At 37.2% G+C, this 27180-nt stretch overlaps 1 protein-coding gene across 1 annotated transcript in view; it reads left to right on the top strand.

The window, feature by feature from the left end:
- Positions 1 to 27180, top strand: part of ARSB (arylsulfatase B) — a 248481-nt gene that overhangs the window by 141778 nt on the left and 79523 nt on the right. The window contains exon 6 of the mRNA XM_001381553.4: positions 11596 to 11666. Within this exon, the coding sequence (XP_001381590.2) occupies positions 11596 to 11666 (71 nt within the window). The remainder of the gene's footprint in view (positions 1 to 11595; positions 11667 to 27180) is intronic.

Raw genomic sequence — 27180 nt, 5'->3', positions numbered from 1 at the left:
TCTCTTCTTTTTGTTTCTTTTGCAATATGGCTAATATGGAAATATATTTTTCCATGATTTCACATGTATAATTGATATCATTTTGCTTGCCTTCTTCGTGGATGGAGGATGATCTGTTATGTGTATGTATATTCACATCTACAACACTTCTCATTTTTCTATTTCTTTTAATGAATCAAAATCTTTTCTTTATGTATATTCATATACATACACACACATATATTTTTTAGTTGAGGAACAAGATGATTTCATCTTAAATGAACTGATGCAGAATGATGTGAGCAGAATCAAAAATTAATTTATTTTATAAGAACAAAATTATAAAAAATTAATAATCCTGAGGACTTTATAAACTGATTCAGGATAAAGTGAGTGAAATCAGATGAACAATTTATATAATACTAATTCAAAAACAAAGCTTTAGTGACTATTCAGGATTCTACCAGTGATGAAACATGCTACCTATGACAGAGAAATGATAAGTTTAGTGTATGGAAGGAGGCATCTCTCTATATAGATATACACATATTTATAGACAGATGCAGATATCTGTGTTTGTGTGTGTGTGCAATGTGTGTGCCTATTGCACAGCCACTGAGGAATTTGTTTTGCTTGACTTCTTATTTGTTACAAGAAATTAATTTCTTTTTTTTCTCCCTCAGTGGATTTCAGGTCTTGAGGAAAAGATTTTTATTCATTAAAAAAAATAGAAAAATGAGAAGTGTTGTAGATGTGAAGTGCTGTTTGAACTTTCAGACAAGGTCACTGTATTGGTTATTTTACTTAACCATTATACTTGGTTACTAGAAACCTCTCAGGAAGGGAGAGTAATCTGTCTCTGTCTGCAGTGTAAAACAAAACACATCAATAAGATGAAAATGTAAAAATGAAAAAAATTCTCCATCTGTCTGAATGCAGATTTAAAATAGAATTATAAATGACTTTGTGAAAGAGGAAAAAAATTTCCTTTTCCAATTATATCACAAGGTAAGAAAGACAGTTTCCGAGAAAACTTTGCTCTGCCAAGATTGCAAGATGGTATAATGGAAAACATACTGCTTCCGGGACTTGGTTCAAATCTCAGATTTGCAGCTTAATATAGCTGTGATCGTGGATGAGTTATTTCACTTACCTGGGCCTCAGTTTCTTCACTGGTAAAATGACAGGGTTGGACGAGTTCACCTCTTCCAACTCCAAAATGCTCTGATCTTAACTTTGGTTAACTAGATATACTAAATTAGTTGACTCTCATTGGATTATTTACGATTTGGGAGAAATAGAATGATGTCAGGAAAATAGGATAATTAAATAGGATTTTATTGACCTTTTGGGGGTACTCTCCAGATCAATTAAATTTTCATTTGCTTAGAATTATTTTATACATTATTTTATTACTTTAGTCAGCACAGTGTAGCAGATAGAATACTGAACATTGAATTGGGGGAAAACAAATTCAAATCTTGGAGCCTGGGCTTCCTAATTCAGCCTTTGCTTTCTTCATTCCCTAATCAAAAATCTTGGGATATAGGTATGACTGCTAAACCCCCTATAAAATAAGGAAAATAATATTTGCATCACCTACCTCGTCAGGATTAGGTTGGATAATGTATGTAAAAGTGCCTTGCAAATCCCCCAGTTTAAAGGTGTGAGCTAGTGTTATTATGAAAGAATATAAGTCCCTATAGAGAACATTCTCACAATTGGAATTTGCTTCCAGATGGCCATTCATTGGATGCAGCATCTGCTAAAGCCTTTGACCTACTTACCAGGAGCCACTAGGAACAAAGCAGCCGAGAGGGAGATGGTTATCTCACAGCTTTTTACTGGGTAGACTCAGCCTCCTCATTGGCCTATAAAGAATGAAGTCAGCCTCTGAGGCCTTGTCTCAGTGTCTGATTTTGTTCAATCCAATTCCCCATGCCTCAGTGCTGGGGGAGATTAGAAAAAAAGCCCCCAGGAGCTGACTTACTGTCTGGTGAGAAGATAAGAATTGGAGATAGCTTTAATGGCTCTGAAAGGCACTAAACAAAGGGCCATGTGAGGTCTGAAAGGACCATGGGGATTAGACAAGTTTTCTTGGGGGTGATCTTATTTGAGTTAAGCTTTAAAGAAGAATAAAGTAGGAATTCTTTGGGAAAGGCAAGTGAGGGAAGCTATTTCAGGCTTAGGGAGCAGTGTGAGAAAAGTCATGAAGAAAACACAGGGCATTTGTGTCCTGTTTGATTTGCCTGGAGACTAGAGCGTGCAGAGGGGAAGTAAGGCAGGAAAGGTAGGGGGGCACCAAATTGTGAAGGGTGGCAGCCAAAAAGGAAACCTTGAAGATTATTGAGTAGAGAGTGATGATGAAATCAGATCCATGCATAAGAAATATTAGGCTGAGCATTATGGAGCAGGAAGATCTGATAGGAGGCTGTTTTACTGTCCAGGTGAGCAAGACGGAGGACTTATTCTAAGTTGGTGGCTATGAGAATAGAGAGAATGGGACAGATGGCACAGATTTTGTGGAATAAGAATCAACAAGACTTGGTAGGCAGGCTAGAAACTGAGAGACTGTATGAGATAGCAGAAAGAATCCTATTTTGGAATCAGAAGTCTTGGATTTTAACCTGGACTTTGCTGCTTGCCAGATGCATGATCCTAGGCAAGTTGTTTTACCTCTGAGTCTCAGTTTCTCCATCTGTACAATGAAGATAATGGTACTTACATTGGCTAGCTCCTTGGTTGTTGTTAAAAAAAAAGACAGGCTTAATAAAATTTAAAACACTAAACTATAGAGATGTGAATTTGTATTATTACTGGTAACCAGTTAGATAGAGAAGGTGAAAGAGAAGAAAAAGTCAAAGTTAATACCAAAGTTTCACTTCATAAAATGGTACCATAGACAGTTGTATTAATTAAAATCTCTATAAAACCCAGCTGAGTTGGGTATATTTAATATTTGGGAATTTTCCCATGGCGACCACTATATTTTTTATTTGAAATCACTCTTTTATCTGTAACAGTTTATGGCAACCACTCTTTTAACTGTTACAACAGAAATAGTAAAGTCAGAAGAAAGAAGGGGTGGGAGGTGATTATAAACTTTGGTTTGGATATGTTGGATTTGAAGTAATGCTGCTCAGAAGAGAAGTCCTGTCAAAAGTCAAAAATTAAGGTTTTAAGAATCACCTCCCTGAAGAGGGTAAATGTTTGATGGAGGAACAAGGGAAGAGACAAAGGAGGTGTGTGTGTGTGGGGAGACAGAGAGAGACAGACAGACAGAGACAGACAGAGAGACAGAGGGAGGCTGCAATCTCATATAGAACCTTGGGGTCAACAAACTAGAAGGATTAGAAAGTGAATGAAGAACCAATGGAAGAAATGGAAGAGCTATTAGAGAGTCAAGGACCCAGACTGGGCTTAAAAATTTCTTTGGTGAAGGAAATTCCAGGTGAGGAAACTCCTTCTGCCAATGCTGGTCAATATTTTCTCTTAAGCTCAGTCTTTGGGAGTCACATAGCCAGTGTGTGTCAGGGGCAGGGCTAGGACCCAGGTTTTCCTGGCATTTGAGGGTGTTTCATGAAAACTAAAGGAGGAGTGAGTATGAGGAAGAAAGGGTTGGCCTGTAGTCTCAGTGACGGATAGATTAGAGACCATGAAGACTGGGGGGAGAAGAGCAGTTGTATTTTAGAATTAGAAGGCCATTTATTTGTACCTTTAAAAGAGCAGTTTTGGCATCTACTTTTAAAAAGCTAACATATTTGATTGACAAGGAAGGTTTTGAGATAAGGTTTGAAGGCATAGTGAGAGCAGTAGCCTAAGGCTCCACCCATATAATTTAAGCTAGATTTCTTTTTTTCCCCCCTGATTTATCTTTTAAACTTTTAAAAATAAGCATTTATTTCTCCCTCCCATCCCCCTTCAACATTGAAAAGAAAAAGAATACCGAAACCCTCATAACAAATATGCATAGCCAAAGCAAATCATCACATTTGTCATGTCTGAAAATGTGCATCTCATTCTGCATATTTAGTTGTCAGAGTTGAGAATAGCATCAAACCTCTCATTGTGTTGATCAGAGTTCTTGAATTTTTCAAAGTTGTTTGTCTTTACAGTATTGTAGTTTTATAAATTGTCCTTGTGGTTCTGCTCATTTCACTTAGCTTCAGTTCATACAAGTCTATCCAGGTTTCTCTGAAATCATCCTGAATAATTGAAAATCTGTTACCTTAAAAAAACTGCATTTCCCAGGAGCCCACTAACTTCCTGTCATTATGTACTTCCTGTAGACCAGGATATTAGGCAGTAGGGCAGAGAGTCCTGGCTCTTTGAAGCGAGAATGGTGGTGTTAAGCATGGGGGTCTTGAACACGCTGATTAGCCATTGGCACATGGGTTTTTTTTGTTACCTTCTAGATTAATAAATCTCCTAAAATTTAATATATTTTTATTTTATATTTTATTATTTGACATTAATTTTTACAATCCCCTTAGTAAAAATACTACTCATTATGTATATATTATATATCATTATCATATATTATATTCATAAAACAAAGTTTTTTCAATCTTTTGCCAATTGATAGTCACCCCTTTAATTTTCCAGTTCTTTTGCCACCACAAAAGGAAGTGTTTATACAAACCTATGAGTTTTTATTCTCTTTCTTTGAGGTTCATATCTAGTGTTAATATGGCTGGGTCAAAGAGGATAAATATTTTAGTAATTTTTTTGGCATAACTATTCCTTTCCAGAATTAATAGACAAATTCATAGTTCCATCAACAGCACATTAATGTGCTTTCCCCCCATAGTTCCTCCAATATTCTCAACTTTCCTAATCTATTTGATATGATTTATTCTTTTTGGATGTGATACATTATTTTTATGAAATTAGATTATCAAAAATTTCTGTGCCTTTTTCTGTTGTTCTGATGATTTTGTGTTTTTCTTAATATTTATCTACTAGAGTGGTTAGTTTTATTGACCTGTAATTGGACATTATAGTTGCTAATAATTTTCCTTATTTCTTATTCATTTGTTGTGAATTTTCTTCTTTCAGTTTTAATAGTTGTAGCTTGATTTTACTTTTTATTATTAAATTAGTTGATTTATTTATTTTGTTTTCAAAAAACTCAACTTAGTTTTCTTTACTAATTCAGTTGATTTTTTTGCTTTCACTTTTATTAATTTCATCTTTGAATTTCAGAATTCTGTTCTAGTATTTAATCTGAGTTTTAAAGTTCATTTGTTTTTAAGTTAAATGTCCAATTCATTCATCTATTCTTTCTTAATTTGTTGACAAGTATATAGAGTTACGCATTTTGTCCTAAGGACTACTTTGACTACATCCCTAAAATTCTTGCATGTTGTTTATTGTCTTTTATGAAATTATCTATAATTTCTATTATTTGATTTGGGGTCGACCAATTCTTTAGAATTAAGTAATTTTCTCTTCAATTAAAAAAAACATTTTCTTCAACAATCCTTTACTGAATATCATTTTGTTGTATTGTGTTCAGTAAAAGATGTGTTTAATATTTTTTTTCTTTTGTGCATTTGTTTGTAAGGATTTTATCTTTAAGGCTGATTTTTGTAAAGGCGATATGTATAGCTGAGGAATATGTATACTTCTATTTATTCCCACTCAGTAATCAGCAGAGCTCTATCATATCTAACTTTTCTAAAATTCTATTCATGTCCTTAACTTATTTTTCTTTTTAAGTGGTTAGATTTGTCTAGATCTGGAGCCCTCCATGCACCTTACCTCACCCCAACTCCTGCCACTATTAGTTTTACTTTCAGATTTGAATTCATTTCCTCTTGACTCCAGGCCCAGCACTATCTACTGTACCACCTAGCTGCCTGCTAAAGTGATTCATATTTACACATCTGTTTTTCACCAATGTGAAGAGTTGTTCTCCCCTCCACCTCCATTTCCCCTAGAAGGAAATTGGGGCCAATTTTTATAGCTCATGAGGATCAGGGCCTGGTAAGTAATATGCAAGAATCTAAGAGCAGAAATGCATTCTAAAAGATGACTTGGCTACAAACAGGACAGGTGCATAAGCATCCATTTTTTCATGCCTTTAAATTAGCCTGGCTCTTCAGTGTATCTGATTCTATCTCTGAGCTAAGCTCTTCTATAAAATGCCATCCTGTTTATTGGCATTCAAGAAATATGTCACTCTTTATTTAAAATTCTATCTGAGGATATTTCTAAAGTTCAAGTAAGTCTTCCTCACCAAAAAAGAAAGCAGTGTGGCTAACTCTGGTCCAGGGACTTATTGAAGTATTTTAAACAAATGTAGGAAAATACAGTTGTATAAAAGAACGTTCCAAGTTTCTTGATTTTAATTTGTTTGTCTTGTTCTCTTAATGACCTGAAGTCTCTAAGGATGTTTTGTTTTATGGACTGATGTTTTTTTCATCTCTTGCCACACATTCAGTTTTCCTGGATCATATCTCTGACTGCTTCCTTATCAAAACAGTCTTTGCTTTTGCATATTTGAAAAAAGCAATCTCATGATATGCGACTTAGGACATCATTTTCTTCAGCCCCAGCATGTACCATAATTTGACTGCCTGTGAAAAATATGTCTGGACAAAAGCTGGTCACTGTGCTCATCTGTAACCTTTGATATTTAGAAATGTCATATCCTATCATTGTTAGCTTATTTCCAAGCAAGCATTTCCTTCCATTTTCAGAGTAAAATGAATACATAATATTCAGCCTGATCTTTTCAAATTTATTGCTAAGTATCATTCATTTAAAGATCTCTATCCAAATTAACAATGCCTTGTGTGTGTCTATGTTTTATTCTAGTGAATAGTGCCATTAAAGAAAGAACTGAAAATGTGCAAATATCAGGTTGTACCATGGAATCTTTCACCTCTATTTGGTCCATCTAATTTTCAGGGAGTTTGTTGTTTGTGCTATACTGTTCATTCCACTTTCAATTCTTTCTTTAGTTCTGTTAATTTTTTTCCTTAAGCACTCTTAATTTCATTGACAAAAACATTTTAAACTCCTTTAGAAAAAAAAAAAACACTTGCATCATCTCTTCTAACACTTCTGGTTGAATTTGTGGCCAAGTTTTGAGGCTTTGTTTATAGACGTGTTTGAGTCATTCTCATCATCTGAATGTCGGTCTATAGTTAGCATCCCTGTCACCATAGTAGTTTTTCATGGTGGTATTCTTTTTCCTTTGTTTCTTCTCTGATTCTTCCAGCCTACTTCTTCTGACTTCAGACTTGGTGTTAAGGTTAAGTTCTATTTAATTGGAGAATATGGCACAGAGAGAAGGACACATTGGCAAACTGGATGGAAAAGTTTTAAGGGCTCTGCTTCAGGGCAGATGGCAAGTCCAAAGTGACTATATGGGTTCTAATAGCAGGTGAGAAGGCAGCATCTTGAGATCTTAGCAGAAGAATTGTAGTTATCAATTCGTATTCAAGTGGTGAGAGCAGCTATGGCTGCTCGGTGTATGTTTTTGTATATGAGTGTGTGTGTGTGTGTGTCTGTCTGTCTGTCTGATGTGGGGTATGATTGTTAAGGCTTGACCCACAACCCTTGGGAGATGGGGAATGGTACTAATAGAGTTGGGACTCTGAGTGACCTCCCAAAGAGGTTGAGATGAGTAGTCAGAATCCAACTAAGAAAGGGAAAGAAAGGAAAATGACTGTGAGGTTGAAGAGAAGGGCTCTTTGCAACATCCACTTCTACTGTGCCTCTGGCCCCTAAAAGGGGACCTGAATAATGAACATGAAGCTCTAGTTTGAGTGCCTGCTCTGATGAGCCAGCTCACCAGTGCTGGATGGGAATCTCTTCATTTTCTTTTAGTGGTAGCCACCCTGGCTGAAAGAGCACTACTTGAGAGCCAGGAGACTTGGATTATTTTCCCAGCAGAGTCACTCATCAGCTGTACAATATTGGACAAGACATTTGAGTGCTATTAGCTGTAGTCTTCTTAGCTTTAAGCAAAGGGGTTGAGTTAGTACCACAGGTTTAGACCTGGAAGGGACTTTAGAGATCCTTCACGTTTCACAGTTTCAAGGAGGTCAAATCATTTATTAAAAGTCCTCCCAAAATTAAGGGGCAAAGCTGGAATTTGAACCTAGGTCATCATAATAAAAAGCTTTTCCTTTTATTTTTTGCCTTCAACACCCCCATATAATCAGTCAGCTAATCAACAAGTATTTATTAAATACTACTATATGTCAGGCAGTGTGCTAGATTCCATTCTCATACCAGTAGTATTTGTCTGTGATTTCATTTGCGTATGCATATATTTTTGGCAAAATTATCTAGCTCTTTACATAAATACATCGGAGTAAAATTATAGGTATTCGAAGTGAATACGCACTAGAGAAGGGATTCTTAATCTGGTTTCTATAAAATTAAAATTTTTTTCAGTAACCATATTTCAACATAATTTGTTTTGGTACAGTAATAGGCCTGGCATCAGGAAGACCTAAGCTCAAATCATATCAAATCACTTAATTCCTGTTTGCCTCAACTTCCACAGCTGTAAAATGAGGATAATAATAGCAACTACCTTCCAGAGTTATTATAAGGATTAAATGAGATAATAATTGTAGAGCATTGGTGGTTATTATTATTTTATGCATTTGAAAACATTAATCTGAGAAGGAATCCTAAGTGTCACCAGACTACAAAAGAAGTCCATGGAACAAAAAAGGTTAAAAATAGCTCTACTAGATGAGGCATTTCAGTGGTCCTGTGGATAGAGAACCAAGTCTGCAGATGGGAGTTCCTGGATTTAAATCTGGTCTGATACTTCCTGGCTCTGTGACTAAGGACAAGTCACTTTACCCCCATGGCCAGCCCTTACTGCTCTTCTGCCTTGGTACCATTACTCAGCATCACTTCTAAGACAGAAGGGAAAGGTTTAAAAAAAAATTAAAGCACTAAAACAAAAAAAAATTACATTCCTTTAGACCAATTTGCATTTGGCACATTTGAGTTGCTGTTCAGTCATTTCAATTGTGTCTGACTCTTTGTGACCCCATATGGGGTTTTCTTGGCAGATACTAGAATGGTTTGCCATTTCCTTTTCCAGCTCATTTTGCAGATGAGGAAATAGGCAAACAGGGTAAATGACTTGTCTAGGGGCACATAGATAGGAGGTATCTGAGGCCAGAGTTGAGCTCAGGAAGCTGAGTCTTCCTAGCTCCAGATCCAGCCCTTTATCCATCGTGCCACCTAACTGCCCCATACATTTGGGTATTACTAGTAGTAGTAATGATGTATCTACTAGTCCATGAGGTGTCTGAACCTCAGCAGGTAATGGGTTCCCCATCACTTTCTTCAAGACCTTCAGTGGAAACTGGTTGACTACTTGTTGGATATGTCACAAAAGTTTCCTATTCAGGTAGTGGTTTGACTAGATGGCCTCTGAGGTTCTATCAGACTGAAATACAGTGTTTCTAAGTGCATATATTTTGAGATCCAGTGTGGATCCCTTCCAAAAGCCATTTGGGGCTTTCATAGAAATGGCACCAGATACTCTCACTCCATTTCCTACTGAGTATTCTGTGGACGAAAGGTGACTGCGTCCCTTATTTTCCTAATGGTGTATAGGTTCAATATCTTGTCTTTATACCAATAGACAATGAGCTGGACCCAGAACAGAAAGGGAGAAAGGAAGCAGGCTGGATTGCTTTTGGGAAATTGTTCTCAAAATGTCAATGATTCCAAGTTGCTTCCTTCCCCCAGTTGCCATCCCTCTAACACCATTATGCTTCTTGAGAATCAGGGGGATCTGGGGGAAGTGAGATGGCCTTAGAAAACAGAACTGAGGCTCAATCCCTGCATTTGAGACATACTGGCAGTGTGCCTTGGGGCAAGTCATTGAACTTCTTAGTGCCCCAATGGGTCCTCCAAGACTATAGCATGTAGAATAGGTTCCAGTCTCTATCAGTAGAGGGAATTTACTTACCACGAGTACCCCAGAATTCTCCTGGTCATGCTCTCTGGTACAGGTCATAGAATGCCATGATCTTAGAAGAACCAAAATTACAGATTCCCAGGAGCTCAGTGGAAGGACACGTGGTCAGTATAAACAGGCTATAGAGTATCAACAAGGAAAGAAAACTTGCCTGAGAGAAGTAGTAGAAATGCTATCATCAAAGGCACTTGAGGCCAGAAAATGAGATTATTTGAATTTGAAATTCCATTTCCATATGGAAAGTGCTAAATGGATGCTAGCTCTTATCACCACATCACCACCTAATCTCATTTTCTGGCCTCAAGTGCCTTTGATGATAGCATTTATATTTATATATATATATGTACGTATATATATATATATATATATATATATATATATAAAATTTCTATTATATAATTTATATAATATATACTATACTATAATATATAATATATAATTTTATATATATATATATATAATTTGTTCTTTTTAAAAATTGCATTTATCTATTTATAAAACCCTTACCTTCTGTCATCGTATCAGTTCTAAGACAGGAGAGTGGCAGGGCTCGGAAATTAGAGTTTAGTGACCTGCCCAGGGTCTCAGAACTAGGAAATATCTGAGGCCAGATTTAAACCCAAGTCCTCCCAACTCCAAGCCTGGCAGTCTATCCACTATGCTACCTAGCCGCTCCTATCTCATTTGTTCTTCACAACAATTTTGTAAAAGTAGGCACCATGGTTATCTTTATTTTATAGCTGAAGAAATTGAGGCAGAGAAAAGTTAAGGGACTTGTCACAAGTAGTAAATGTCAGAGAGAAGAAGGGTTTGAAGAAAGTTCTTATTATCCAATTATCTATTCAATATAGCACGTAGCTGTCTTAGTGAGTGTGAGAGATAAAGGATAGGCTACATGAGTTTATCCATGACTTGTTAAAAATTCAGAAGGCTTCAGTCAGTCAATAAACATTTATTAAATTTCCTAGTATGTGCCAGGCACTGTGCTCAACATTGAGAATACAAGTACAAAAAAATACAGTTCCCAACCTAAAGGAATTTCCAATGTAATGGGGGAAGACAACACTCAAAAAGAAACTAGGAGACAGAAGAGGATGGGGAGAAGGGAGAGGAAGGTACTTGACATAGGGTATGATGGAGAAATCCACACATGCTGCTGAGTGAGAAATGAAGAAATGGCTGATCTGAGGACCCCAGTACCAGTGGAGTGCACTGGGTAAATCCTGCAGGGAGATTTTGTGGAAGGGCATGGACAGTTGAAGATGAAAAAGGATGAATGGGGCTGTGATCTGGACTGATGTCAGCAGTACCCACATTTATAAAACAGCAAGTCTCCCTGAAGTATATTCAAATTTATATAGAACCAATATTATTTACTGGAGAAAGCTACAAAGTAGCATTGTTTTTCCTCCTCACGTGTTCTATACTGTAAGTGTAGTCTAAATATTTATGAAGAGTTGGTGGTCATGTGAAATGGGACTTCCTAAAGAAATCTGAAGCCTTCAAATTTGGAGTTCAAGTTCAAGTCACACACTGGCAGGTTCGTTATTTATTTCCTATGAGGATCACAAAAGGAAGTATTCAAGTATTCGAAGAGTTTGTGCCCTTCTGTAAAGGAAATTAATGCTTTCCAATAAATTCTTTTCCAGTGAAGGAAGCCCTTCCCCCCGGATGGAGCTGCTGCATAACATTGACCCGGGTTTTGTAGACACAGCGCCATGTGAGTACTTACTAATTAATTAATGAATCATTAGATGTTGGCTTGGCCACTTCCCGTGTTGCAAGCCTGACTTTTCGCTTTTCACCTGAATGAGAATCAGGGCAAACTCTTCTCTCTTGTAATTTTTCTAGTGATCTCATTTTAGGGGTCACTAAAGATGATTGCAAAGGACTAATTCAATTGGCACACTTTACTTCCTAGTCCTCCAAAGCACCCAGATGGAAAGAGTCATGTACAGGAAACTGGAGCTGCTGTGAGATAACCACATGCCTCAGGTGCCAAGGTGGTGAGACTTAGCACTACCTTCATTCCAGATGTGCACTTGCTGCTTAGCATCTGTACTACCCTTTGTGTGGACTTCCTTCATATTCCACATGGATTCCTATGACATTCAGCCCAGTTCCCTGCATTGCCAATATTAAATAGTTAGGATAATGCCATGGTTCTCTCTTTCTCTCTCTCCCTCCCTCCCTCTCAGTCTGTCTGTCTGTCTGTCTGTCTCTCTCTCTCTCTCTCTCTCTCTCTCTCCCACACACACACACACACACACACACACACCTCTAGAGCTAGAAGAGACCTTAGAGGTCAATTAGTTCATCCCCCTCATTTTAAATATAGTATACCTGAGGCATGGAAGGGGATTAAGTGGCTTCCCCACATTTAACCAAATAGTAACAGAGCTGAAATTTAAACCCAGATCCTTTGACTCCAGATTTAGCTTGCTTTCCACTGCACCATATTACCTCCTTCAGACTGGAGAACCATTTAAAGCAGTCATTCAATCAGTCAACAAGAATTTATTAAGCATTTACTATGTGCCTGATGCTGTGCTAAGCTCTGAGACTACAAGAGAGGCAAAAACAACCTGTACCTTCAAGAAGGTCACATTCTTTTTCTTTTAACTTGCAAATGTTTTTGACATGTCCATATGATTTTTAATAATTGTTTTCTGACATTTTACGATCCAATTTCTCTCACCCTTCTCTAAGATGGCAGCTAATATTATATAGAATGTGCATATATTATTATATAATACATATTTCCATGTTTGTCATGTGAAAGGCATGTCACTTACACTAGAGAAAAATTCATGGAGGAAATAAAGTGAAGGATTTTATGCTTCAACTTGCATTCAGACTCCATCAGTTTCTTCTCTAGCGGTGGATGGCCTTTTTTATTGAATCCCTTCAGATTGTCCTGGATCCTTGCATGGCTGTTATTCACGGTTGATCATATTATATGATTGCTGTTATGGTGTACAACAAGGAGCTCCCGTTCTAATGGGAGAGACAACATGCAGATAATGATGAACAAAATACATGTAGTGTAAATGTAAGGTAATCTCAGAAGGAAGGCAAGAGAAGCGAATCAGGGGTGGGGAAGATGAGGAAGGCATTCTGCAGAAGGTGGAATTTGAACTGATTGTTAAAGGAAGCCAGGGAACCTCAGAGGCAAAGGTGAAGAGAGAGAGAGCATTCCAGGCATGGAGGGTGAGTCAGTGAAAGTACCTGGAGTCAGGAGATTTCATATTGTGTACAAGGAACAAGTATACCAATGTAGCTGAATTGTGAACTGCATTGGAAGGGAATAAAGTGTAAGACTGGGTAGGTGGAAGGTTTCCCAGTTGTGAAGGACTTTAAATACCAAGCAGAGGATTTCATATAGAATCCCAGAAGTAGTAGGAAGTAACTGGAATTTATTGAATGGTGGGGAGGGAAGAGTGACATTGGTCAAATATGTGCTTTAGAAAAAATCACTTGGGCAGCAGAGTGAAGGACAGGAGATACTTTAGACAAGGAGACCATCAGAAACCCTGTTGTAATAGTTGGTTGGTTGTTGTGAAGGGATTAAAAATTAATGGTTTGACTAAAATATATGAAAATTATAAATAATTGTGGTCACGAATTCAGAGTATTATTGCTCAAAGTTGAAATGAACTTTAATAGCTTTTATTTACAAAAGATGTGGAAAGAGTGAAATTAGAGAAATACAAAAGGGTAGAGAAGATATTAGTCTATCTAACTAAATATTGCTCTGGTACATGACTCAGCCAGGACTTGTTGACCTTCAACTGGAATTAAAATCTCTCCAGAAGACAGAAAGAGAAAGCCAGCTATCCACTCACCCAAGTTCCCTTCAAGAGGCAGGTCAAGATGATGATTCAAGCTGAAGGTGACTCCTGAAGCTGACTTTGTTCTTTAAGTCTACTTTCTGCTTGAAGCTGACTTCCTTCTTGAAGCCTAGCTAACAGCCTTTTATAGTGGCTTCTTGTTCTTTCCCCTCTTCACAGGGGCTAATCACAGCTTCTAAATTGCCCAGCACTACCCAGGGGGGCCAGTGTCTGTGGGATCCACTTCTCACCTTCTGGAGGTGTGAATTCTCATCAAAAGGGTTCACAGTTTCTTGGCTGATGGAGTTTCTGAGGGTGTGAATTTTCTAAGTGGTTTTGAGCTTTTCCACCTAATTCAAGTTTGTGTTGATTCAATCAAAAAGTAGACAAAGGAAAGTTAATCCTGTGAGGTATTAAGTAGGGGTACTTAAGTTATTGTTAACCAAAGTGTTAACTTCAAGAGAATAAAGGATTCCCTTTTTACAAGTAAACTCAGAATACACAAAGAGAACCAAGAATTTCCTTTCACAGTTGTCCTTCATAATCAAAGAGGACCAAAATGGTACCACTAAATTGGGATCAGTGTACAGTGAGTCTGATTGTGACTGCTCAGATCATCTGTGGAGACATGATTCTTGAACCCTTGGGAGCTGATGAGATCACCAAGCAAGATATTCAGTTGTAGTTCTATTTTAGTAATGTGCAATACTTTAGTGATCTACAGGGGTTAATAGCCTTTATTAAGTGCTTGTCATGGAATCATTTATGCTCTGGGGAGCCCAGGTTCCATTTATAACACCCCAACTGAAATTTCCTTTCAAAAATATTGCCAATATTCATAGCATTCATTTTATGGAACATATATCCTTGAATATTGATTTAGAGTTTAGTGGTGGCTTTTGATTAAAAAAAAAATTATATGCCATACATGTTGTTGCTCAGTTGTGTCTCATTCTTCATGACCCCATTTATGGTTTTCTTGGCAAAGATCCTGGAGTGGTTCTTAATTTCCATTTTCTAGCTCATTTTACAGATGAGGAAACTGAGGCCAACAAAGTTAAGTGACTTGCCCACAGTCAAACAGCTAGTAAGTGTCCCAAGGCCAGATTTTAACTCAGAAAAATGAATCTTCCTGATTCCAGGCTCAACACTCTATCCATTGCACCATGGAGTTGCTTTCCTCTCCCCCTTCAACAAAAAATTATTTTGCATTATTTTTTTATTTATTTTTTATATTTTCTTATCTGTATACTTGTTGTACCCTTCTCCTTCTCTTCACCTCCAAGTATAACATCAATTCCTTTAGAGCTGGATTGTTCCATTTTTGTCTTTAGATCTTTTTGTATTACTTAATACAAGACCTAATTTAAGTGCCCCTTAAATTAAACTGGAGCAGAAAAGCAATTCTAAGCAATAAAAAGATGCCATGGTCCAGATGTGCACGTCCTTTTCTAAGATGGGAAGCAGAAAATTGGGGCTAGGTCAACATGGTCTTGCAGTCTTGCTGTCAGATGTGTAGCTTTTGGTTTCACCCTTAGTCAATAGCGCTGATACTTTGAAAAGATTGTTCAGAAATATCATTTTGATTGAGAGCAGTGGTGGTTCCTAATTGTATGGAACTTACACTTGAAAATTACATGCACTGGGTGAATTTACCCCATACTGTGTAAAGCTTAGGAAAGTCTCCCCCAAAACTGTATGAGACTTATCTCTGCAGTCATGGAACTCTCCAGTAGGGTTGCCATCTTAAATAATGAAGGCTCCAAGATTCCTCACCTTCAAAGAATAACCCTGTTCCATGAGCATAAAAAACTGGAGAACCACTGATTTTAGAGAAAACCCTCACATATATCTTACAGACTTTATAATTCTCTTCCTGATTTTAGATTCACCCTATGTCTGAAGCCAAAGCTAACTCTGGAAAGCCAGACTCAACATTCCATGAATCATTAGAATTCCCATCCATGTAGACAGGCAACAGTCTAATTAATATGCACTTTTACACACGCCCAACACTCAGAGCCCCTTAGTAATAGCCAGATTATAGGATGAAGGACATTGGCGGATGTCTTATAGGCCAAAGACTGGGGCTTCAAAGTCTTTATTGACTATACAGCTTTGTTGCTATTTCATTTAAAAGCCTTTTCTTTTTAAGGGTTGTAATGAGGAGTTATTTTTACCCTTTGATTATAGGGAGGAAACACAAGATCCCCTCCCTTTCCTCCGTCTACATGTGCATTATTTTCTGTGGTGAAATGGCTTCATCTATACTTCAAATCAGAATCCATCATGTTGGAGGATACTGAGAAATTGTTCCCTTCCTTTTTTTCCTTCCCAGCTTTATTTATATCCATTTTCATGAAAGGTATTGATATTTCTGAGATTAGAAACTAGTCTTTTAGAATATTAATTTAATAATAAGATAAGGTATTTTATCCTTCACCTGCTCCTAGGAATCTCTCTAGATCCTCTTTGGTCTCCAAGGTAGGTGCCATGACCACCTGCATGATCAACCAATTAGATGGTGGGAATATGAACAAAGCTGGGGCTTGTCTTCAATGCAGTTAAACCTGACTGTCATCCTGCTTGCTCCATCTCCCATGAAAGCTGCCATTCTTTTCTTTCAGTGAGGTAGCTCAGGTAGACAGAGCACTGGATCTGTTTCAGGAAGCCCTGAGTTCAAATTTGACCTTAGACACTTATTAGCTGTGAAGCCTGGACTGTCACTTACTTCCCATTTGCCTCATTTTCCTTACCTGTAAAATGGAAATAATAATAGCACCTACCTCCCAGAGTTGTCACAAGGATCAAATAATTGTAATATACTTAATTCAATCAAATTAAATTAAATCAAACAATTGTAAAATACTTAGGATGGAGCCAGGCACATGATGAGCACCATATAAATATTATTATTATTATTTGCCTGGTATCAGCTGCTCAGGGCTGTTGTAACCTAACTGGGACCGAGCCACACACAGTAGCAGTTGTAAATGTGTCATTGAGGAAATCTTCCTTCCAAAATAGGAGGTGAACCTCTATCAAAAAAGAAAAAATTAGAAATGATTGCTTTAGAGTGTAACTTACAGATCCATTATCAATACACAATGGTGGAGGAAGTTTCCATACTTGTGATTCTCCATGCTAATGAAATAATAAGTCTAGGATCTACCCCCCCCAAATATACTTCCCTCAGTTAATCCAAGTAATAATAGCAACAACGAATGTGTACAGAGCTTTTGGGTTTGGAAAGAACTTTACCTAATTCTCTCATTTGAGCCCTCATCGCCATGTGAAGTAGGTGCTGTTTTTATCATCTCCATTTTACAAATGGAGAGGTCAAGTGGCTTTGTATACCTTGTAAATATCTACTTCTTAAATTAAACCTAATTGCAGGGGACAGCTAGGTAGTTTAGTGGATGGAGAGTCAGTCCCAGAGACCATAAGTTCAAATCTAGCCTCAGACACTTCCTCACAACATGACCCTGGGCAAGTCACTTAACCCCCATTGCCTAGCCCTTACCACTCTTCTGTCCTGGAACCATGACACAACGTTGATTCTAAGATAAATGGTTTAATTTTATTTTAAAAAAAAGACTCATTACCAAAGTCCATTCATCAGTATACAAGGTGTCTATGAGTAGCCAGGGAGCCCATCCTACCATTTCAGCAAACCACTCTTTCCCCAGTGAATAAGATCAGCCCTGATATTGCAATTAGAGTTCTGATCATTCAGAAGCATGGCAGACTTGTTCTACGCTATTCCTTGTGCATTTCCCCCGTATTTAGGTTAGCCAGGACTCTTGCTTCCTCCTCTTGTTCAAAGGATGCGATGTTGGTCATAAATCCTCATCTTCCCAAGCTAGTTTTGTGTAAAATCTCTCTCTGTATCAGGATGGAGGCAGTTTCTCTGAGGCCCTACCATGACCTCGCCACAGTCATTTTTTTTTTAAGTCCTAAGCAAAGTCTGGCCATCCCTGAATTATTCCTCTGTGCCAAAGAAGCTAATCTGCAGAATGCAGTTATAAGACCAATTTTGCTTTCAGCTTTCTTGGTTAAATTTTCTTTTTCTAGCTTATCGGTGCCTCATTTGACATCAGATTAATATCAGGTTCCATATTTTTATGGTTAGGAAATGCCTTTGACTGTAGGTAGAGCTTCTTTGGTGCCCGCTATCAAGTTGCCTGGGTTACAAAATCCTTCACACAGTCAGAATGTTCACTTTCATGTTCAAAGGCTTTTCTTCTCCTAGGAACACTAAACATTATTTTGAAATAGAGTTCTTTCGATTTGAAGATGGTCCCACATGCCTCATAGGTCAATCACTCCAATTTACACACTTTACATTCTTTATACCCTGCCTTGAGTAAGGCATAATGAACCTTTAATATTAACACCCCATAGTAGTGTATCAACTTTCATCCTGGATAAATACACAAACTAAACCAAATCCACAGTACTTTTTAAACCCTAATTAATCCTCACCAGAAACCTAGGAGACATAGAGTTGGCAAATCCCACTGCCCTAATTTTCTCTTTGGAGAACTATAGTGAACTGATTTTTCTCTAGGCGTCACAAGTTCAGAAAATGGAATTTGTGAGCTTTTCTGACTTAGAACTCTGCTGGAGCTCCTGGGATTAATCTTAAACCAATCTCCAGGGGTCAAGAAATAAACAGGGTGTTTTGCAGTGGGCCACTTGCCTCTTTGAATTCTCATGTATTCTTTGTGGTTGCATTTATACCCTTCTCAAAAAGTTCCTTTATTTTCTTGGGATCCTTCTTTCTTTTTAAATTTAATTTCTAAAATAGATTTTGATTGTTATCTTTTGCTTTTACATCACCTAGACTTCCTCTCCTTTCCTAAAGAACCATATCATTTAACAAATACTTTTTGAAGTGAGGAAAAAGAGAAAAAATTAAGTAAAAAGTCAACATGTCAAAAACATTTTTGCAATGCTTCACATAGGTGTTCTCCTGACCCCACCTTCACTCTAGGGAAATGGGGGTGAAGTGTCTTTTCAGATCTCTTCTTCAAGGGCAACGTTAGTTTTTATAATGTTGTAACATTCACTTTTGATTATTTTGTGCTCATTATTCTTTCCATTTACATTGTTGAAAGTATTTTATATCATTTTTTTGGCCCTGCTTACTTTAGCTTGCCTCAGTTCTTGTAAGAAAAATAACTTTTAATATGAACTAATGCAAGATAATTTAATTTTTTGAATCTTGAATTTAACAAACTCTAAGCAATTCCATATACAAAGTAAAACCAAAAAAGATTATGACATTATAAATCTCTTAAATACAACTTGCTTTTCCTTTTAATTATCTAATAGATTCAACATGCAACTTCCAAAGCTGTCCTTCTTGACTCTGTTTTCTCCTGGCCTTCCTTCTATTTGCTTTGTGCATTTAAAAAATGTGTCAGTGACCTTTTTTGTTTGGCAATCTTATTAGTATTCCCCTTTCCCTCCCAACCCTCCTTTATGAGCTGAAAAACAGACAAACAAACCCTTGTAATAAATGTGCTTTGTCAAGACAAACAGATTCTCACATAGGTTGGTTTTGAAAAAGAAAATAAACCTTTTTTTTGCACCTGGAGTTCATTCATCCCCTCATGTTTGAGAAGAGAGTATCATGCTTCTTCATTGGAATCATCATGGATCACTGACTTGACCAGAGTTCTTAAATTGTCCAGAGTCCTTTGCCTTCCCAGGGTTGTGGTCACTGTAGAAATAATTTTCCTAATGCTACTCACTTCACTTTGTGTCAGTTCATATGTCTTCTCCAGTATTATTCTCATGCAAATACTCCAAGAAGACACAACTGACCACAGGCTTATTTTCCTTTGAATGTCCTAGAGATCACATGCTTTAACCATGGATGGAGAGTGGCCTACTGTTTTCAAAACTCCAATACTTCAGTATGCCAGTGAATATGTGATGTGATTGATGTAGGTATTTCCATCACTGATGCAAATCAGAGTCCGTCCCTGCCTGCCCATCCTCTACAGTGCTTGTCCCTGCCTTCCCCAAAGGCATCCATCCAGTGATGAGAGTTCCTTGAATTCTTTTGTCATCATGAGGCTATTAGTAGATCAGGTAGGCTGTGCATCAACTACTCTTCCCTAATAAAGCCTCATTTATATTTGGTATCATACTTTTCTTGGACGGCATCTTTTGCACTGTCTTTTGTGTTATTTATGGTGTTTAACATGATGCATCCTCCTCACATCCCTCACACCCACCATGCACCTCTGTTGAGTGACCTTCAATTTCAGTCCTTTGGAAATTACAACATTACAGCATGTACAGTCATACCCAACACTACACAATCATCCATGTCACTAGCCTTAATAAAGAAGCCTGGGGTTATTTTCATCCAATGGTAGTGTCCTTCTAAGATGTATATATAGGCTGATTAAAGAGCTCTATAGGTTATGTATCCAACTCTGTAACAGTGTAGACCATTTTTCATTCAGTTTTTCTTATGTGGGTACTTATACCAAACTTTCTGGAATAATTCTAGATCTCATTCAGAAGGCTCTACAAAAGACTCGATGTAATTAGCACACTATCATCTTAATATAAGAATATTAGGAGCACATCATCATCTGGATCAGAAGTTCTTACCCTAGGGATGAGAATAAAATAAAAATAAAGAAGAATCAAAAATAAATACATATTTTAAGATTTATAGCTATTTTGAAATGATTGGTTTCTTTTATAACTCTATAAGTTTTATTTTGTTTGTTTAAAAATTGTTGTGAGAAAGAATCCATAAATAGGCATTTACCAGATAGCAAAGGCATCTTTGATATAAAAAAAGGTTAAGAACCCCTGGTTTAGAGAGAATCCCTCTATAACTTGGAGTGTGTGCTAGACTACCTCCCAAATGATGGTGAACCATTGTTGGATGTTCATCTCCTTTTTTGATGCCTTGCATTGTATATTTAAATAACCAAAAAGTTGTTAAACAAGCCTAGACTATGTCTGTTGTTACATCTTTCAAGGAATCTTTCATAATTTTGACATATGCATGGGAGATTTTTTGTTGAGAGATTTTAAAGCGACATGTTGAATCACTAGATCCAGTGTTTTTATATATTCAGCCAACATGAGTAGACCAAACATTAATTGAAGGGGTTGCTTCACTTGCTAAGCGTCCATTCATTTTGTCCTAGCTGCTTCACTCTTTATGGAGGTATTTGTAGTTGTCCTCTGCTCTTCTCTAGCAACATGTTGAATACTTTCTCACTTGAAGATGTTATATCTTTTAGCATTTTAATACTGTCCATGGTTTTTGTTTTTTTTTTGGAGGGGGGTTCTTTTTTTTTAAATCAAGCTTATTTGTTTATTTAATTAATTTAGAAAAATTTTCCATGGTTATGTAATTCATGTTCTTTCCCTCCCCTCTTCCCATCTCCCTCCCATAGCCAAGAGCAGTTCCACTGGGTCATTGATACAGACCTATCGTCTTATTATTAATATTTGCTTTAGAGTGATCATTTAGAGTCTCCATCCCCAATCATATCCCCATTTACCCATGTGATCAAGCAGTTGTTTTTCTTCTGTGTTTCTGCTCCCACAGTTCTTTCTCTCTCCTAAGACCCTCAGAATTGTCCTGGGTCATTGCATTACTGCTAGTAGAGAAGTCCATTACATTTGTTTGTACCACAGTGTATCAGTCCCTGTGTACAATGTTCTTCTGGTTCTGCTCCTCTCACACTGCATCAATTCTTGGAGGTCCTTCCAGTTCCCATGGAATTCCTCCAGTTCATCATTCCTTTGAGTACAATAGTATTCCATCACCAACAGAGACCACAATTTATTCAGCCTTTTCTTGGCAAAGATACTGGATTGGTTTGCCATTTCCTTCCCCAATGGATCATCTTTTGTCAGAACTCTACTGTGACCTGTCCATCTTGGATAAGCACTGCATAGCTCATAGTTTTATTGAGCTACATAAACTCCTCTGCCACAACAAGGCAGTGATCCAGGGAATATTATATAGCTTGCTCCAAGTGTTCAGTGTACTTCCTGGGAGCATGTCTTTGCAAAGACCACTCTTCTCTCTGATACCTGAAGAAAAGAAATGGCATTCCTCAAGCTCAGTCACTTTCCTCTTCAGGTTGTCACTTGTAATTTTTTCAAAGAAAAGTATTATGTGGTACTAGCAGGAAAGCAAACCCAGTACATCCTCTGTAGACCATTGAAAATTTTTCTTAGATATACATGCTTGAAGCAAGAGACTCAGTCTATTTCATTCTTTTTGGTAGCTCTCATGGATTACACTTGTGATTAACTCCTGAAGCAAGTTGCTTATTTGTGAGACAGGGTTCTAATTAAATCCACCCACCTCAGTTCACCTTGCCTTTGATCTCTTTACTTTCCTAGATACTAGGTTCTCTTTCCTCATTTTGGTATACTAACAGTCATTCAGTCAACAAACATTTATTAAGAACCTAAAATGTGCCAGGCACTGGATACAAAGAAAAGCAGAAAGATTATCCTCAGTGTCCTCAAGGAGTTTATAGTCTAACAGAGGAAGACAGCCTGCAAAAGGAGGCTGAAAAGCAGAAGATGGGGAGGGAAATACCCACGGGTCAATGATGATGATGTTCAAAGGCATGCAGCCTAGTGAGCAAGTAAGAAATGCTTCTCTAAATCACTCCTCTGTTAAGTTCCAAAGGCTTTCTGTTACTTCACAGAACAAATGTAAAGGGCTCTTTTTTTTTCAATTTGAAGCCCTTCATAAGCTTACCCTACACTTTACAATCTTCTTCACCCCACTCCCCTCTCATACTTTATGAGCCCGGGATGCTGGCTTCCATGTTGTGCCTCAGAGAAGAGCCTCCATCTCCCTACTCTGAGCATTTCCCTCTGCTCTCCCTCCTCATCTCCACCTCCTTGGTGGCTTCCCTGGCTTCCCTCAGGTCTCTGCTGAAGCCTCACCTTCCCAGGCTTCTTTCATCTTCGTGCCTCCTTTTGTCTCTACCTCCAATTTCTCCTAAATAGACCTTGTCTGGACATAGTCATTTACACGATCTTTTCCAAATCAGATTGAGCAGCTTGAGAACCAAAATTGTTTTTTGTGTTCCCAGACTTAGCACAGTGCCTGGCACAGAGTTGCCTTGACTTAATGTTTTCCAGAAAGAGGTTTGAAGTTGTTCTATCATGACATTCCTATCTACAAAAATGAGAGAGCAAAAGACAGAGGCACAGAGACAGAGATAAATAGAAAGAAAGAGAGAATAAGGAAAACCTTGATGTCCATTTTTTCTTGACCAAAGCCTAAGCAAGTTTTTTATTATATACACACATACATATACAGAATATTTAGAAGAATGGGCAGGCACATGTTTGTCTCCTGAGAAGGTACAGTTATTAATGTTAAAACAACAACAACAACAAAAAGCAAGGGGATAGCTAGGTAGCACATTGGAGTCAAGAGGACCTGGGTTCAAATGTGATCTCAGGCACTTAGCTGAGCAAATCACTTAACCCCCACTTGCCTAGCCCTTATCACTCTTCTGCCTTAGAATCAATACTTAGTATCAATTCTAAGATGGAAGGTAAGGGTTAAAAAACAAACCAACCAACAATATATGGATTTTTAAAAAAGAATTTAGTATCTGAAAGCCAGAGATGAAAACTGTATGTCTAGCCTTTTTTGCTTCTTTTTTTGAATTGAACAACCACATTTTCAAATGATTGTGAGTTTTTTAATCATTCAACAAAATTACAAATAGTACTAGTGGCCCTGTATCGAGGTAAAACAAATAGCATTCCTTACAAATAAACATGTTAAACGCAGGAAATGGAAAGGAACATGCATCAAATTATTAGTCATTTACATAGTTTGGAAGAGTTTTGATAAACTTAGGAATTACACATTTTTCATAATATTACATTTTCCTTTTAAAAAAAACACAACATTTCAAGTTGTTGATGGTTTGGCAGCTGTGAAGGTTACGTCAACTCTTCCATTGTGCATGATCTGCTTTCTTTTAGACAGCCAAGTGGCATGTCATCAAGTTCTGGTGATTCAGCTGAATTAAAAACCGACTGGATTTGAGCTTAAATTTCCCAACTGCTAAACTAAACATCTTCCCAACCACAGAACCATCACTTAGATGGTCTGTCTTTGTGCACTCCTGAAATTTTATATCTCTACATAGATAACTTCACTTTCAGTATCAGAAGTAAATGAGTAAGAGAAAAATGCTTGCTTTAATTCTGAATTGTTAATCAAAGCATGTCCAAATGTTCTGTGATATCTTTTACTTGAGCCTCCTAATTGATTAATGAAGTACCTACCCTTGGAAAGCTCCCAGCCTTCATTGAACTTTGATTAATTGGTCAATCTTTCTCATTTTCCTCAAGAACAAATCATTGAGTTGGTCATATGAATTAAATGGATGATGTAGAATTCTCAGCAAACAAGCTGTGAGAGGTGGAACTTCTAAGTTGGTATTATTCAAATATTTTGACAATAATTCCCCATTTCCCATATTAGAAGAATCTAATCCCCATTAGAAGAAATGAAATTAAAAAGCAGGATTTCTGTGTTTTTTTTTTTAAGGAAGCAGCTTTCTTTTTGTTGGTTGGTTGTTTTTTTTTCTGTCCCAGAAATGCTGAGATTTTCAGATAAAAGTTATATGTAACAGGTCTATTATGCATAACACGATCACCTACTGTGTAGCTTCTCATGCCTCTCACAGGTGCATGTAGACATCTACTTCCTTCTCTGGGCTAGCTGGATTATACCAACCTGCTCTCACAATTGGCAGGTCTAAATTTCCAGAGAAGGACCACCACCTGTTTATACTTAAATTCTTTCAGGGTTCTTGGGATTGTGAAGGAATATATTTCTCTTCTTGTTGTGAAGGTCTATACTTCACCTATTCACCATTCTATCTCTTGAGACCCTACTGATGTTTCTACTTACATGTCACTCACAATAATGACATCCTTAGATCTTATAAATATAATTATTTACTTAACAACAAGATAAAAGAAATACTATTACAAGTACTCATATATTAAAGCAAATGAACAAATAATAAATAATTCACAATCTACACCTAAATCTAAGTCATATTGTTCCATCACTGCTTTCAATTTGTGTGGAGGAGAGTGGACATACACAAAAAACTGCCAAAAACTTATGTGGAAATTTGTTTGTTTGACTTTATATATTTGTAACTGATTTTTTTCCTTTCTATTGCTTTCTTAATGGATAGGAAAGGGGGAAATAGGAGGGAGAGAATTTGGAATTTCAAATAAAATGAAATTGAATTAAAAGAAAAACCTGACAAAAAGGAAAATGAGTGAGGAAAATAATTTTGTTTTGGGGTACTCACAACTCTGGAGCTACCAGCTTTAGTGTCCCTTTGTATCTCTGGAACAATCCATTAAAAGTTGGATATAGCTTTTGTATTGATTAGATGTTCTCCTGAACAGTAAATCTGAACAGTAAGTCTAGTTGATCAACTTCGTGTTTGCTTGACCAACTCTTCTGTGGGCTCTATGATTCATCCAAAGTTGTTGATCTGTTAAGTAACTTCTCCCAGTCTCTACTGTGAATCTGTCCCCTTTCTCAATTAGACTTACTCACCAACAACTATAATAGCTATCATTTCCATCTTCAAACATAACTGATACAATTCCAAAATCTTTTTTTTTTACTTCTGTCTCCATATCTTTCTGAATTCAGATCTATAATCAGATGAATTATATTTGTCTTTAAATCATACAACAATTCTGGTGTACATCTCTCTCCTGTGTAAAGCAGCTTGTCACATTTAGTAACAACAATAATAATAGCTACTATTTATATAGTGCCTACTATATGCCAGGGACTATGCTGAGCCCTTTACAAATACTATCTCAATTGATCCTCACAACAACCCTGGGAGGTAGGTGCTATTATTATCCCACCTGTTTTCCACTGTTTGTCTAAGGACCCAGAATCAGGCTCAATCCTCAGCGTCTGTCTCTTAGACTAATGTGGAAATTTGTTTTGTTTGACTTTATATATTTGCAACAGGGTTTTTTTTTTTCTATTGCTTTCTTAATGGGTAGGAGAGGGAGAAAATGGAAGGGAGATAATTTAGAATTTCAAATAAAATAAAGTTGAATTAAAAAATAAAAACCTTCCCCAAAATACAAAAGTGAGTGAGAAAAATCCTCTCAGAGTAAGTTTCTTTTAGAAGTCAGAACAAAGTGGACTTAACAGCAACAACTCTCCAAAGACCAGTATATTCTATCTAGGTTACCCTCTCAAAAGTCAGGACTTAGGTGAGTGGCTGAGAGGTCATGATAAGAAGAGAATGAGTGGGTGACAAAGTATTCATGAGAAAGGGATTAGGAGAAAAGCATGGGAATCAATGTTAAGCAATAGTGTTGTTGAAGTATTAAGGAACCATAACTCCATTCATACCTCTCTGGTGTTTACCAATAAACACCAACTAGATTGAGAAACTGTGAGACTTGCTCTTTTACATTCTTCTCCAAAGATCATAGTATATAGTAACAGCAATATTGTAATGATGATCAACTATGAAAGACTTGGTTACTCTAATCAATTCAATGATCCAAGGCAATTATAAAGAACATGATGAAAAATGCAGTCCACCTCCAGAGAGAGAACCAATGAACCCTAAGTGCAAACTGAAGTATAATTCCCCCCCCCTTTTTTTTTGCTTTTTTTGAGCTAATGGCTAATATGGAAATATGTTTTACATGATTTCACATGTATAATTGATATCATATTGCTTGCCTTCTCAGTGGATGAGGGAGAGGCTAGAGGAAGAGAATTTGGAACTAGAAAAAAATTACAAGAATATTAAAAATAAATTGTAAATTTAAATAATAAAGTACACATATACATATACACAAATAGTTCTACTCCTAAGTACTTAATCCTCCCCTTTAAAGTGAAGATTTATCACAACTTTAAAAAAAAAAAGATCGCTTTTAAAAACATTATAAATGGAACAGTAATGTTGCACAGTGGATAGAGTACCAGGCCTGAACTTGGAAGGACCTGGCTTCAAATATGGCCTCAGACACTTCCTAATTGTGTGACTTTGGGCAAGTCACTTAACCCCTGTTTGCCTAGGCTTTCTTCTTCTCCTTTTTGGCCTTTCCTCTTTTATCCTTCTCCTCCTCCTCCCTCCTCTCCAATCTCCTTTCACAATCTCCTCTCTTTCCTTCTATTTCTTTTACTTCTCTTTGAATTTACATTGAGTAGCCTGTATGCATGGCCCCAGGAAGGAAGAAAGCACTGTCTACATGGAAAGTTATGACAATATGGTGCAGAGAGAGTATGTGAGCCTCTGAGGGATTAGCTTCTCTTGCTTTAGGACATCATGGCCGCTGACTGATGAGAGAACCTTG

The sequence above is a fragment of the Monodelphis domestica genome, chromosome 3 (genome assembly GCF_027887165.1).
Source record: "Monodelphis domestica isolate mMonDom1 chromosome 3, mMonDom1.pri, whole genome shotgun sequence".
Lineage (NCBI taxonomy): Eukaryota > Metazoa > Chordata > Mammalia > Didelphimorphia > Didelphidae > Monodelphis > Monodelphis domestica.
This window is presented reverse-complemented; position numbering and strand designations above follow the sequence as displayed.